The 15,249-nt window shown below is 47.6% G+C and overlaps 2 protein-coding genes across 3 annotated transcripts in view; one reads left to right on the top strand and one right to left on the bottom strand.

Moving 5' to 3' along the window:
- Window positions 1-1,003: 1,003 nt before the first annotated feature.
- On the bottom strand, window positions 1,004-1,837 carry LOC135918676 (tyrosyl-DNA phosphodiesterase 2-like). Its single transcript, XM_065452327.2, has one exon. It carries the CDS (start codon window positions 1,835-1,837, stop codon window positions 1,004-1,006), a length of 834 nt encoding a protein of 277 aa, XP_065308399.1.
- Window positions 1,838-12,773: 10,936 nt separating this feature from the next.
- Window positions 12,774-15,249, top strand: part of LOC135918673 (tyrosyl-DNA phosphodiesterase 2-like) — a 61,191-nt gene continuing 58,715 nt past the window's right edge. For both annotated transcript variants that reach the window (XM_065452324.2, XM_065452323.2), the window contains exon 1: window positions 12,774-13,073. The gene's annotated coding sequence lies outside the window, so the exon portion shown is untranslated. The remainder of the gene's footprint in view (window positions 13,074-15,249) is intronic.

The raw sequence follows: 15,249 nt of genomic DNA, 5'->3' as shown, positions 1-15,249 counted from the left end.
AGTGCGGAAATTTTGCTAAACTACATGACGAAAATTGGTGCGGGCGCTGATATGTAGGAATCAGGAATGAAATTGAATACTTGCACGACTGCAAGGCATATGCGCGTTTTGTCGGTGAATTCATGTGTCGTACAATGGCTGTCTACTGCTGTCTTACGCGTGCTTGAATGTTTCATTTCCACCTCAACCGTACTGGCGAGATAACCGTCTCCTTGAACCCCTTGAAGCGCGACAGCTTTCTCGGGGGGAATGACCGGGTCCTATAGTCACCTGAAGTAGGGCACCTAATTCTCGCGTCGGGCATGGGTCACGAGCCAATCGTGGGCGCTCAATGAAAATGCTGTTCTGCTTCTGATGCGTGAGGTGGCAGGTTCGATTTCCACCAGTGGTATCCTCATTCTGGTCGATGCGGAGCACAAGAGATTTGTATACTCGGGCTTAAGTGACATTTAAGAACCACAGGATGTGCAAAACTACCCGGAACGCTTCCGCACAGCGTCTCTAATGCCCCCAGAGTCGACAGTAAATGCGAGCAGAAAGGTTAAAAATAATACCATGAATGGGAGGGTTCCCACTAGCAAGCCACGTGAGTAAAACGAGGCCCGATATTCAGGTCTGTCGCGATGATGTTTAGGATTATCCTCGTGGTGCTGAGCGATGTGGCCAATAAAAAGCAAACGTTATGCCCGCAGCCCAGGCGATGGTGACTGGCGCTGTACAGTGAATTATACAACCGTTGACACCGGGAAGCCATCAGCTAGAAATGTACTCTACACAAACAAGCCGCTTTAATGCAGCAGAAACTTCGCTGATTCTCAATTTATTGACGATCAATAATGGATGCGAATACGCAACCTAATACCGCGATCCCATTGTTGTTGCCTTGAAGGAATCAGTTCCTTCTGCTTAAAGACATTAAATTTAATATCCCCATTAAAGTGTTCCTTGCTTACTGTCACCAAGAAAGCACGACTGCCTGGTGAGATTTATCATGGCGGAACGCCTATAGCAAATTGAAACGGCACAGCAGACCCCAGTGATCGCTGGGGAAGCAACCCACGGGGCTTATCCTTTCCATCCCGATCAGGTCGAAGGACACAGGCGCCATGGTGGCCGGCTTGGCAGCCCTAACGTAGACCCTGTCGGTGCGGTGCTGGGGTTTCTTGCGAGTGTTCCACGGGTGGTTGTCGTTCACCGTCATGTCCCACGTGTAGCAGGCCTCCCGCCGTCTGCCGCAGTGTTCCCACACGTCCACTAGCGAGCGCGGACGCCCGCCTACGTCATTGAGCTCGTGTCCGCGCAGGCCGAGGTTTCCGCCGAAGATGACCGTCCTGTTGGGAGGCTGCTCTAGACACGCCTTAAAGCACTTGGATAGTTGATGCTTACGTAGTTTCGACTTGTCGGGGTCGGGTTCAAGCCTGGCGTTGACAAGCGTAATCGGCAGACCCGCGAACGACGCCTCGATTGTCGCCACCTCGCATTTCACCCAGTTGTTGGTCGCCAGCCGGCGCCGCTTGTACCCCTCGAACTTCGTGGTGGCTCTCTTCAGCATGGTGAAAGTAAAGTTGTTCGCGCTGAATTTTCGCACGCATGTGTAGTCTTCAAAAGCTTCCCGTAGGACTAGATCCCATTGAAGCACCACTTCCTGGAGGAAGACCACGTCCGGGTCGGCGCTTCGGATTGCCGAGCAGACGGCTCGAGTACGTGGCAGACGGTTGCTGAAGTCCAAACCATTTGTGTACCACGTGATGAACTTCAGTGAGCCTGGGATCCGGGGTGGGGGTTCAGCCGCCTTCGGTGGGTCGCTCCCCCTGATGACCGGAATTTCGCCAAGCATCGTGGCTACAGGGTATGCTTCAAAAAGAAAAAAAGCTGCGCCTGACAAACAGACTTCGGTGTTCTCGGATGCTCTTGTAGTTTTCTATGCACTCAGGAAATTGTATAAGGAATTTCTTTGTCTGTAACTCAAATCACTTGAAGTTGGACTTTGTCAAGGACGCACTTCCGCATTGGTCAAACAGCCAGGCAAACTCGGTGCTTGAGCGATAGGAGTCCTTCATTTTAGATGTGTACCCACCGAAGTTGAAGCGGGCTGACGGTGATGATGATGATGACGAAGCCTCAACTAATGGCACGAACCCACTTTGGGGGATAGGCCACGAATCGGCTGGTAATATGATTGAATAAGTAAAAGAAATTGGTTAATAAATTACTGACACAAAAAGTAAAATAAATATATATCCCAAGATGAAAAATAAACTGTGAATACATGAGTAAAAGTATTGATCAATACTATAGTAAACTTTGCATTTAGAGGAATAATAAGAAAGGAAGAGAATAATAATAAAAAACATAAACTTAAACTTGAGTAACGTAAATATCTTGAATAATAATACTAGTAGGATTTACGGTGCCATTTTTGTTATTGAGCCTCGATTTTTTTCAGAGATACCCACGTACTCACTACGCAGCGCAGGCCTTGATTTGGGTGGCAGGCATAAATTTGGTGCTAAATAAGTGCAACAAATTAAGAGCGAAATGAATGAGCATTCAACTTTTCTAAAGAAAACAACAGCATAATTGATTATTCAGGCCAGAATAATTTAGTGCGAATGCAAACGAATAGGAAGGAAGAAACTGCATTAAAATATTTCCAGTGTAGAGTCGGAAACAAATATACTTGTTTAAAAGCTGAAACTATCAAGGAGCCAGCGTAGTAGCATGATTCAACTTTTACTGCAGCCAAGAGGATGAAGGACACTGTAATGCCTTAATATTTGTGACGTCACAACAACGTTCTCAACATAACCTTTCCCGATGATGATGATGATGATGATGATGATGGTGGTGGCGGTGATGATAACCCTCTGTCATGGCTCGCACCCACTAAGGGGGATCGGCCAAGAATTGGGCGGCAGGAGATAGCTAAAGGAAATCCTTATTTGAAGACGATAAACGCAAAGTAAAAGAAGCACAAAAAAGGAGATTATGCAATAACTAGACTAGTATGCGAGTGAGCAGTCAGACTAACTTAAAGGTGAATGTTAAAAGAGAGTACAATCAAGGAGAAGTTAATGTTAATAAAGAAGTTAGAGAAACCAATTTATGTGAAATGAATGCAAATTTAATATTTAGGGCACATTCACACCGGCGACATGAGGAGGTCCCGTGACCATTTGCGACTCGCAATCAAAAAGCGACCGAAGGCGACTGATGTTCACACTGGCAAGCCCGGCTGAGCGCGACCCGCAAGTCGCAATCCCGGAGATTATCGTTCTCAGCGAGAACTCTCGGAATCTACGCGGAATTTGAATGCGACGCCGGAGGAGGCCGGATGTAGACACACGAAAGATCACTTCCGGCGCACCGCTGATTGGCTTATCATTTTGCGACCACGGTCGCGCGACTGAAAAATCGCGCAGAGAGCGACTCGCCCAAAATGGTCGCTTTTCGAGAAAGGCGACCGTTTGCGACCATTTGCGACTGGTCGCAAAGCGACCAACTTGGTCGCGCGACCTCCTCAAGTCGCCGGTGTGAATGTGCCCTTAGAATAAAGACACAATAATTAGCAAGGCAATCGTTTTGTTTACAGAACGGTGTCTGCAACAAACTTAGGGAGTCCAAGGCACAATCGCAGAGCTTCCCTTTCTAATAAAACCAGAGGCTGCATTTTGTGAGCTGGGCTGCCGGAAAGCAAGACACACACAAATTCAATGATGGGTTGGAGATACATTTTATATATTATATTTAATGTATGTCTTCGCAACCCATATCGTCGGTTACTGATCTTACGAAACCACCCCACGGCACAAGTTGCCTCAAACGCGACTTTTTCAATGTGGCTTTTCGAGTTAAATGTCCCATGATACGCAATTCCCAGGTATCTAAGAGAATCCACCTGGGGAATGAACTCTTGGCAATGCATGGGTGAAGTGTTAACGGGAACATCTAAAAGGAAGTGGAGAAGCACACTATTAGTGACGTTAAGAGACATATGTATGTTCTCTATCCAAGTTTCAAGAGTGCGTAAGTAATATTGTGACGATTGATAAAGTAAATGTAGATCATCATTCCATGCAAAAAAAAAAGCAACATCATCGGCATAAACGTACACCTGGATGTCCTCGGGCAAAGGGATGGAGCTTAAAAATATATTACATCAGACAGAAAATAACACTGACCCTTGTGGTACCCCAGGTTTTTTCTTATACCTAGACGATGAACACCCGCATTGAAAACAGTAGAATTCTCTTTCGCTTAAGAATTGTGGAACCCGTGCTGTGATGTATTTCGGAAACCTGTAATTCTCTAATTGCTTTATCAGTATGCCATACTCCACACAACCACAAGCTTTATCTAGATCTAGAGTCACTCATGCGGAATATTCTCTTCGACAACGAGCTAGTTGTACGCGACTCTCTAAATCTACGTGCGCATATCATATCGATAACCCATATATGAAGCTCATTTGACTGGGGCTAAGTATTGAGTTTTCAGATGGGTAGGTTCTCATTCGGCCATTCAAAAATTTTCTGTTAGTTTAAGCAAATTAGATGTGAGGGAAATTGGTCTAATATTACCTAAGTTATACCCACCTCCCTGTTTTATAGGTATCAAAATTACCTTAACAATTTTCCATTCTGAAGGTATCCGGGCACTTTTTAGAGAGTAATTTACCATATTCAAAATTTTTTGTGGTGGTAATGTATGCAGAATTTTTATCATGGCTGCGGTAACTCCATCTGCACTTCACGTTGAAGAAGGCAGAGGGCAAACATCCGCAAGTTCTTGTAATGTGACTTCCCTAAATTCCTCTAGTGGTAATGGTTTCAATAGTTACGGTGGAACTATTGAAGTGAATCTTCTTGTAGACCCTTTCCAATATTTTCCAACGATTCGGTTAATTCATGTGGCGAAAGAACAAAACAGTTCATATTTGCTGGAATAGGAATCATATTTCGAGAACACAAAAATCTAAAGATGGATTTTTTGTTTTAGAATAAGACAGATGAGTGAAATTATTTATGTCATACTGATCTTTGGCTTTAGCTATCGTACGCTTGAAAGATGCGTCAATAAATTGGTAATTCCTACAATTATTTGTACGTTGAATACAAAGACGTTTCCTCCAGGCAGATTTTCGTTTACGGTGAGCACTTGTGCATTCCGAATTCCACCACGGACTGAAAGATTTACCTGTGTCGGAGGTTGAACTAAAAGCTGCATTCTTCAAGCAATGTTCTAAAACTGCACAGAGGCTCATAGCCCTAATATTCTCTTGCATATCCGTACGGGAAAGTATTGTAGTCTTCGAGTCCTTCTGGAATTCGGAGTAGTTTACCAATATGGTATTTTTTTTTCTGAAATAAATCAGAGGGAAATCAATCTCAAAAATATTAGGAAGGTGATCGCTGTTTATAGCGTAGTCTATAGTATTCCACGAGGATGCAGTTAGAGACGAGCTGCAAAACGTGAGACCTATGGCCGATTGAGACTGGCTGGGAACAAACGTAGCAATTCTTGAATTTAAGCAGTGTAGATTATTATCAAGAGTCCAATCCCGCAGGCGTTTTCCACCTAAATCAATTTTAAGACCCCTAGACACATGGTGAGAATTAAAGCTACCAGCGAGTACTATGGCTTTTCTGCATCAAGCTAATGCGCTGTCTACAGATCGGGTGTCCTGTACTCCTGCTTGGAAATATAAACTAACTAAGGTAAAATGGCAGCACCCTGGAAGTGTTATGTCTAATGCTGAAATTTGGCATACAGCAAACTTACGCAGATACGAAATTGTGGCCTTGTGACTGAATTTAGCTGAAATCAAGCAAGCAACAACATCACCTGTGTACGGTCAACAAAAAAAATCGCAGATTTTGTAGAGAAAAATATTTCACCACTAGAAAGCGAGGTTTATTGTAAGACAATTTTGTCTTTGGAAACTTGAGAATAAATACATGATAAATCTGTAGTAGTTGAAACAATCTAACGGCAATTCCACTGTAACATCTTTAGAGAGCCTATGTTGAAAAGAGAATGGCAGCGGAAACTTCCTGATCCAAAATACTCTCTTTCAAAAAGCCCTTCTTGGAGATGTTCTCTTTCAAATATTTTTTTAGCTTTCGACGTAGGGGAAATTTGAGGGAAGGAGATCTGGAGATCCATTTGTACATCCTGGAACCCTTCATAATCGTCCGTCAATGGTACTGGTTCCATCTGCTCTAGATGAATAGAAGGTGCTGCACAATGAGAATAAGCTAATAAGCTATATATATATATATATATATATATATATATATATATATATATATATATTGTCTTGACGTGAACAATTTCAAGCGGGCGAAATGGACCACCTGTGTCTTGGCAGCTCTTCTACCACTCGCCATGAGGCGAGCTATGTTATACGTGACTTCCGTGAGTCTGTCAATAATCACAAACGGTCCATCGTAGGTGGCCAAAAGCTTTTGGCATAACCCGCGTTTCCGTACTGGAGTCCACAGCCAGACTAAATCACCAGGGCGATAGGTTACCGGGCGGTGGCGAATGTCGTAGCGTGCTTTTGATCTGTCCTGCGATGCCAAAGTGCGCAAACGAGCAATACGACGAGCTTCTTCGGCGAGGCAGAGAGTCTCGGCGACAGTGGGATTTTCGTGACTGCAGAAGGGGAAAACAGTGTCGATGGTGTACCGGGGTGGCCGTGCGTACAGCAGGAAGAAAGGGCTATAGCCGGTGGTCTCGTGCTTGGCGGTGTTGAACGCGTACGTGATAAAAGGCAGTACGTCATCCCAGTTCTTGTGGTCGGATGAAACGTACATAGATAGCATGTTTACAATTGTTTGGTTGGTGCGCTCCGTAAGCCCATTCGTTTGTGGATGGTATGGTGTCGAGTGACGCAACTGGGAATCACACAAACGAAGGAGCTCCTCTACGACGTCTGCTGTGAATTGTCGTCCACGGTCGCTGATGATCACGCGAGGCGGACCATGTCGCAGGATCACATATTGCAGCAGGAATGTTGAAACGTCAGTAGCAGTTGCGGAGGGCACGGCCGCCGTCTCGCAATAGCGTGTGAGGTAGTCGACGCAAACAACTATCCAACGGTTTCCCTTGGCTGATTTTGGAAATGGGCCTACGAAGTCAATGCCCACTTGTTGGAAAGGCGTGCTTGGAGGCGGGATCGGCTGCAGAAGACCTGCTGGAGCAGTAGATGGCCGTTTGTGGCGCTGACACTGCATGCAGCTGGCCACATACGTCTCAACAGATTGTCGCATTCCAGGCCAATAAAAGCGTTCCTGAATCCGGTAGAGCGTCCTCGCCGAACCTAGATGGCCAGACGTAGGGTCGTCGTGCATAGCACTCAGAATCGCTGTGCGAAGGCTCTCCGGCACCACTAGGAGAAAACGTGCGCCAGTGCTGGAAAAGTTCTTCTTATAGAGGAGTCCATCACGTACACAGAACTGGTTTGCAGTCGTCGAGGCGGTCGTAGAGGTGAAGAGCGGTGTTAATTTATCGTCTTTTCGCTGTTCGGTTTTGAAGCAGTCGACGTCTGGAAAACGCGGTGACACAGAAGCCACGAGGTGATCGAAGTCGTCGGCGTCACAGTCCGTAGTACTAAGTGGCATACGCGAGAGACAGTCCGCATCAGCGTGTCGTCGACCACTCTTATAAGAGACGGTGAAGCTGTATTCTTGCAGTCGGAGCGCCCAGCGCGCAAGGCGGCCACAAGGGTCACGAAGATTCACAAGCCAACACAATGAGTGGTGGTCGGTGACCACTGTAAAGGGGCGTCCATACAGGTAAGAACGAAACCGCTGAACCGCAAATATTACCGCGAAGCATTCTTGTTCCGTCACAGTGTAATTCTGCTCGGGCCGACTTAATGAGCGGCTTGCATATGCGATCACGTGTTCGCGGTCACCGTAGCGTTGAACTAGGACGGCACCGATACCTATGCCACTGGCATCCGTGTGGAGTTCTGTCGGAGCTGAAGGACTGAAGTGTTGAAGAACCGGTCGTGACGTCAGCAGGAACTTCAACTGACGAAAAGAAGAGTCGCACTCCGGAGTCCACTCAAAGGGGGTGTCCTTTCGTAGCAGGCATGTCAGCGGATACGCAACGTCGGCGAATTTAGGAATAAATCGGCGGAAATAGGAACAAAGCCCCAGAAAACTACGGAGCTCCTTGACACAGCGCGGTGCACTGAACGCTTCAACGGCTGCTGTTTTCTGGGGATCAGGGCGGATGCCATCCTTGTCGACGAGGTGCCCAAGCACAAGGGTTTGGCGGTCTCCGAAGTGGCATTTCTTAGAGTTTAAAACTAGACCAGCGTTTCTGATGCAGTTCAGGACAATATCTAGACGCGAGTTGTGTTCGCTGAAGGTGCGGCCAAAGATGACGACGTCGTCGAGGTAGCACATGCAGATGTTCCATTTCAAGCCACGCAATACAGTGTCCATAAATCTTTCGAAAGTTGCCGGAGCGTTGCACAATCCAAATGGCATCACATTAAATTCGAAGAGCCCGTCAGGGGTTACAAAGGCAGTCTTCTCCTTGTCGTCAGGATGCATCGGAATTTGCCAATAGCCGGATCGTAAATCTACTGAGGAAAAGTAAGAGGCGGAATGAAGGCAGTCTATTGCGTCATCAATACGTGGGAGTGGGTACACGTCCTTTTTTTGTTACAGCATTCAAACGGCGATAGTCGACGCAAAATCTCCAAGATCCATCTTTTTTTTTTAACAAGAATCACTGGAGCTGCCCATGGACTTGCTGACTCTTGTACGACTCCCTTTTTCATCATTTCGTGCACTTGTTCGTTGATAATCTGGCGCTCTGATGGTGAAACACGATATGGCTTTTGTCTAATCGGATTTGCCGAACCCGTGTTGATAATATGGCGCGTTCGAGACGCAGGGATTGCAGGTTTACTGTCCTTCTGCGCAAAGTCGAATACCGAAACGTGCTTCGAAAGCACACCCACTAACGTTCGGCGTTCACTCGTGCTGAGCGATTTATTTACCATCGACAAAAGGGCCGTTTCCGAACTGTGGCCATCGGGTTCTTCCGGCACATCTGTAAGTTCAGCCACTGATAAGGACGCGTGTTCCCTGGCGAAGGCTAATTTCATGCCATCTGATAGTATAACGGGCTCCTTAGAACAGTTTACGGTCCATAAGCCAGTGCGTCCGCCTTTGATCGACACCACACAATGTGGCACCAACACATTCTTCTTCATACAGTTAAAGTGCATCGGTTCTACGGTAGCTTCGAAGCAGTCGGAATCGGCGCCGCAACAGACAACGGGAACGCAAACGGTAGATGATGCAGGTATGACCGTATCACCACAAACACACAGTGCAATTTCGCGATCTACAGGGTTCTCCACGAGTCCTGATGGAATCCTACCACTTAAGAATACTTTTCCTGTGCGGCAGTCGACAGTAGCACCACACTCCCGCAAGAAGTCCATGCCGAGAATAACATCATGAGTCGACCGAGGAATAATTACAAACTCTGTCGTAATAACATGGCCTCCCAAAAATACGTCAGCACTACACACACCAATAGGTCGCAACGGCTCACCACTCACTCCACAGAACTTTGAATCTTCGTCCCATTTAAACAAAACCTTTCGCCCTAACACGTGTTTAAAAGAGACACTCATGACCGAAATTGTTGCGCCTGTGTCCACCAGAGCCATCACAGGGACATTATCTACAAGCACACGCACTTTGTTTTTCAGCATCAACACAGGAGGTATTTCTGTCAGTAGCACGTCTCCAGCGACCTCACCTCCATCGGCCGCGCTAGCTAGTTTTCCGGTGACGAAGGGGACGCGGTGCGACGCAGCGGTGAGGGAGAACGGGGAGCACGACGTTGCGGTGGGGGTGTCAAACTTCTGTCAGATGCTGGGGAGCGATTCCGGGAGCTGCTCGGCCAATACTCATCGCCAGACGATACGTGTGCTGGCCACGGGGCACCGTGTGGCCGTTCGGAGGGCCGAGAAAACTCTGACGGCTGGCCATACCACGTGGTCATACGCTGGTTGCAAAACCGCGATATATGACCCGGGACGCCACAGGAATAACACACCGGGAGAGGTCGAAACCTTGGTCGTTCGTCGATGAAGCGGATATTACCATTTTCCCGCGTGTAGTGGGTTGGTTCGTGGCGTGTGTCACGAGGATGCATCGGGCGTCGAGAAGGCGTGCGCTGAGTGCGTTGGTCATAGCGCGGAGTCGGCGGGCGTGTTGTCATCCTCGACTGTGGGGCTGCGCTGTACTCCACGGCCGCTGCGGTAAACATCGGTTGCCAAGGGGCCGAATGTTGCGCCGTCATAGCCTCTCGCGACGTGTACACGCCATGGTGGTCAACAGTCGAATGCAACAACCCTTCGCGGCGGGAAAGTTCCTCGCGGACAATCTGTCGGATGGTCGAAGGAAGGTCGAGGCAAGGACTCGTGTCCACGCTGGCAACCGTCGTAACGTTTGCCAACCGACCAAACTTTGGCGCAATCCGACGCATCTTGAGCGTTTCAAAAGTTCGGCAGTGCCGAATGACGTCGGACACAGAACTGAGGCTCTCCTTTCCAATTAGAAAATTGTAGACATCCTCAGCCACTCCTTTCAGCAAATGTCCAACTTTATCTTCTTCCGACATGCGAGCATTGACCACCTTGCACAGCTTTAACACTTCTTCGATGTATGTTGTGCATGTCTCACCTGGTAGCTGCGCCCGTTGCGACAGTGTCTGCTCCGCACGCTTCTTTTTGGCGACTGAGTCCCCAAAACACGCCTTTAACTCGTCAACAAAATGTTCCCACGTCGTAAGCGCGTCCTCGTGGTTCTCATACTACACGAGGGCGGTATCGGTCAGGGAGAACACCACATTGGTGAGCTGAGCGGTTGGATCCCACCCGTTGGATTTGCTCACTCGTTTGTAGTGGACGAGCCACTCGTCGGCATCTTCCCCCGCTTTGCCTCCGAAGGTGGGTGGAACTCGGTAGTATGGCAGTGGACTGCTAGGCGCTGCCCTCGGAGTGGCTCCTTCGTCTGGCATGTCGAAGATGGTCACGGCTGATGGCGGGAGGCCGGCAAGTCGACGGCTTCGACGAAGCTGCGGCAGTGATGGTTCCGTTGTTGTGTATATATATATATATATATATATATATATATATATATATATATATATATATATATATATATATATATATATATATATATATATATATATATATATATATATATGAGAGAGAGAGAGAGAGCGCGATTCCTTTAGGAGTCGGTGTGAAAACGGTGTTTTTAGCGCGTGTGATTTGTTTCTCGCGCAGATGTGCCTGTGACGTATAAGTGTGTTAAAGGTGTCAATGTCCGCCAGGCTGTGAATGAATTCATACGCGATAAAAAAGTATCCATAGTCACTAACCGAGGATCGCATCGAATATGCGAAAATGTGTTCGCGAACATGAACGCTCCTTATGCTGACACGAGCAACCGATGCACAATTCTTGGCACTACTGTCGAACTCGTGAATCCGTTAAAGAACCCGAAGTGGTCAAAATCAATCCGGAGTCTCCCCGCTGTGGCGTGGCTCAAATTCATATTGCGGTTTCGGCACGTAAAACACCGTAATGTCTGAGTTCGTAACTACCGGATTTTGGTGAAGCCATTCGACTGCGGAAGCCTAAATTTTCCTTGCTTACCGAAAAGAATGGGGCGGGATAGATGGCATTGCACCACAGTAATCACCTCTTGAGTCATTACCAGGCTTCAAATTTAGCCTATGGTCTACGGTGTGGAAGCCAGACCATAACCTGGGCCTAAATCCTGTCGAGGAAGTAAGTTACCTAGCGAAAGCCTGCCACTCCATTGTGGCATCTCGCCACTAATGAACAAAACGTCTCGTAAAAACAGCCTCCTTCTTCCATCACCGAGCGTCTGTAGCTACAACGCGCACATAACAAGCGAACGCCAATGCTCGTACGCTGCACTGGTAACTTCTAGGACATGTTTGCTATAGGTATGTTAGTTGCTTAGGGGGAAGCTAAACAAGCCGTTTGATTTTAAGCGCGGTACCAATTATATGATGGACGTTCTGCCGTGGTATCAAGGGCGCATGCGCAGCTGCGCTTTGATGGTGCGCTATCTAGAGACGCGCAGTGTGCTTGGCTGCAAAAACACGACCAAGACTAGGTGGGCACACCGTCAAGTCCCGGTTAATTAGCTCCGCATGATAGACAGCGCAGCGTTCTGTATAGAGCTCCTGGCCCGAGTGTCAGGCACATCGACACAATGCAACAACCCTGCTTATCAACTCTGTGACGGTTTCGTGCCGCCCCCCCCCCCTCACATGAAAAAAAAAATACGAGCCAGCCTTCTGTATTCCGCGCGACATCAATGTCGTGTGCACACACGCTAGCGTCACTGCTTATCGAACATGTGACGGCTTCGCGCTAGCGATAATAAACGAGGTTGATTCACACAGTCGCGAAGCTTAGGACGAAAAGCGGTCCGATTGAAGCGCGACTAGGTCAGGTGGGGCAAACACTACTGATAAAAGAAAATCACTTTTTGAAATAGACATACAAAGCTGTATGTTTGTCTGTGTGTCTTGGAAACAAAATTTACCCCTTAATTATTTTTAAATATAGATGCGACGAGCAACGGCAAGACGAGTGAAATTTATTTTGTTAAGAATAAAATATATTTTTGCTAGCGCACCTGGAAGAAAAAAGAAAGAAAAGACGCTTTTGTAAAGTTGGTCTTCTACAAATACAACACGCCCCCCATTGAATGTGTTGCTGCTAGTTCCGCCTTGAGTGGCACCAATTTCGGTGGTATGAATTTTACGGTGTGTAAGGTGTGTTGCATCGTGGTTCAAGGGGTTCAGTTAATTGTTTTCGCGTGAAATTAGTAAGGAACACCGGACATGTGTCGGCCTTCAGCGGTGTTCGTGCAACTGCTGTAACTGGCTGGTGCGACTGGGCCCCCGAGCTGCACCTGAGGTTAACCAGGTTAGACAAGGCTTGCGACCAGGCGACTAGTTGGCCCACAAGTGAGACCAGCTCACTCGTAAGTATTTCGTTCTTTTCTCATCAGACGTCTCATGCGATTGATTGATTGATTTATTGATTGATTGATTGATTTTGTCGCAGCTGCCGTGTTACTTTCCATCACAATGTTTTGAAGTGCACAACAGGCTGCGCGCTATGGACAACACCAGATAGGTTACGAAGTTATGTCTGTGCCAAGGTTCACGAGGATGCGTCGTTCCCGCGATGTGAAAAAAAAAGGCTAAAATATAAACTGTAAGGAATCTCTGTTGAGGGGTGTGGTGCCACAGTACTCGACCACGAACGGATAATTGTGCCAACGGATTCCGGAGCATCTGGCGAAACTGAACGCGGTGGAGGCACTTTGCTTCTCGTTTGAGAGCTTTAACTGTCGTCAGCTTTCGCTGCCCTTCCATCTTCACAGAGTGGAATGGTTGTCATTTTTTTTTCTTTTATACTCCGTGAAATCCATTATGGCACAAAATCTGACATTTTTGTCGTTTCTTCGGCTTCATCGTGCATAATGAGTATGCACACGTCATTCTGAGATTTCGACACTTCGCGGTTACCGTGACGTTATGTGACAGATACGCAAACTATAGACGAGGCCAGAATATGTTTGACCGATTTCTGAAGTCCGACGACGGAAGTGGAAGAGGAACAGGTTAGAATTGTTTTATGTTATAGCACCAATGCACGATTGGAAAGTGCCTTGCACAGCTCTACTAAAAAATTCACCGACTGTTATTATACTCACTAATGCGAAATTAGAGCGCAGCTGCGTACGTATTTTCATTTCGCGATATATTGGCTGGCGCGGACAATCAATCTCGTGCGGCTCCTTGCAAACGAAGCGATGTGCGGCGCGATTGCCTCGCTAATCGGTACATCACGAGAGGCGGCGCGTGGGCACGATTCACAGCACCCGCTGCAGACAGACCCCCGCTAATGCAGCACTTTGTTTGCATACAGACAATACGCGCTACTCAAGCGCTATCTCACAGCCATCGTCGCCACAAAGCCCATCTTGCACGGCACTACGCTTTATTTCTAACGCTGTCTCCTCCGCTTTCCGCCTCATGGTTCCGCTGCACCCTTCCCCACTTTCCTCCTCGCGATCTCTTCGCTATAGCAGTCTTTCGGCTCCCGCTGCGCTCCGCGTTCGCTTTCATCGTTCGCTGTGCTCGTTCGCTCGGTTACGAGGGACAACGCCGACACTCCCAGCAGAAACGGTCGCCTAAGAGTTGCGAGTTAAAACATACCAGTGATTGCATCGGGGCGCGGCAGGACGTGTTTTGGTGAGCAGGAATGACGCGTGTTCAAAGCATGGAAACAGTACGGGTCTGCGGAGCATAGCGTTTGTAACAAACCACTCCAAAAGCACCAAAGACAAATCTTAAAACACTATTTTTCTTGGCGCGATAAAAAGCACATGTGAAGTATCTATGCCTGCAGCAGTACATTTAGATAAAGTGTTGATACACTTAATGGCATAATTGACATTTCATGGCGTAATTGCGCCATGACATTTTGCGGCGTCGGAAACACTTTCGGTGCGAGCAAGCAGAAAAACGCAAAGCCTTCCTCATTTTGTTTTCTCACTGAGAGGCAATCATCGCAAGGTGGGGATGTGGACAGTACTTGCGTGTCCGACTGATGGAACAATCGACTATCGACTATCGGGGAAGTTTGGTGGCGTTAGCGGCGGGGCGGACGTACCCACGCCCCTCTCCCTTCCCCGGAGGTCAAGCCAGCCACTTTGCATCGCCTCCCGCGAGTGATTGCAGCTTGAATTAGGTGGCGTGTAAAGCGGCAATTTTGTGAACAAAAGTAGTATAGGCAAACCTCATGTTGAGGATCTTCGGCAAGACCTGCCATCCAAAAGGTTGGTGGCGAGAAGCATAAAAGTTTATCATGCACTGTTTCGCTCTCCGAGTGGCTAATTCCACACGCCCACTTCCATTGCCTGCACAGACTAACGTTGTGATCCCCTAGTCCACTCAGTGTCGGACAGAGAAACTGCTTGGCGGCCCCCCTGCTGTACCAGCATCTTCGGAGGACAAGCAGTTCTGATATGACATCTAAGTGAAGCGACCTTAAAGGCTGGAAACATGCTTAGCTTTGTCACCGCAACTAAGCGAAGAAACGCAATCCCCGAAGTCTTGGCAATGATGAAAATGAACTCCACACCAGCA

This window comes from Dermacentor albipictus, chromosome 6, assembly GCF_038994185.2.
Source record: "Dermacentor albipictus isolate Rhodes 1998 colony chromosome 6, USDA_Dalb.pri_finalv2, whole genome shotgun sequence".
NCBI lineage: Eukaryota > Metazoa > Arthropoda > Arachnida > Ixodida > Ixodidae > Dermacentor > Dermacentor albipictus.
Note: the sequence above shows the minus strand (reverse complement) of the source record. Positions and strands in the feature narration are given on the sequence as shown.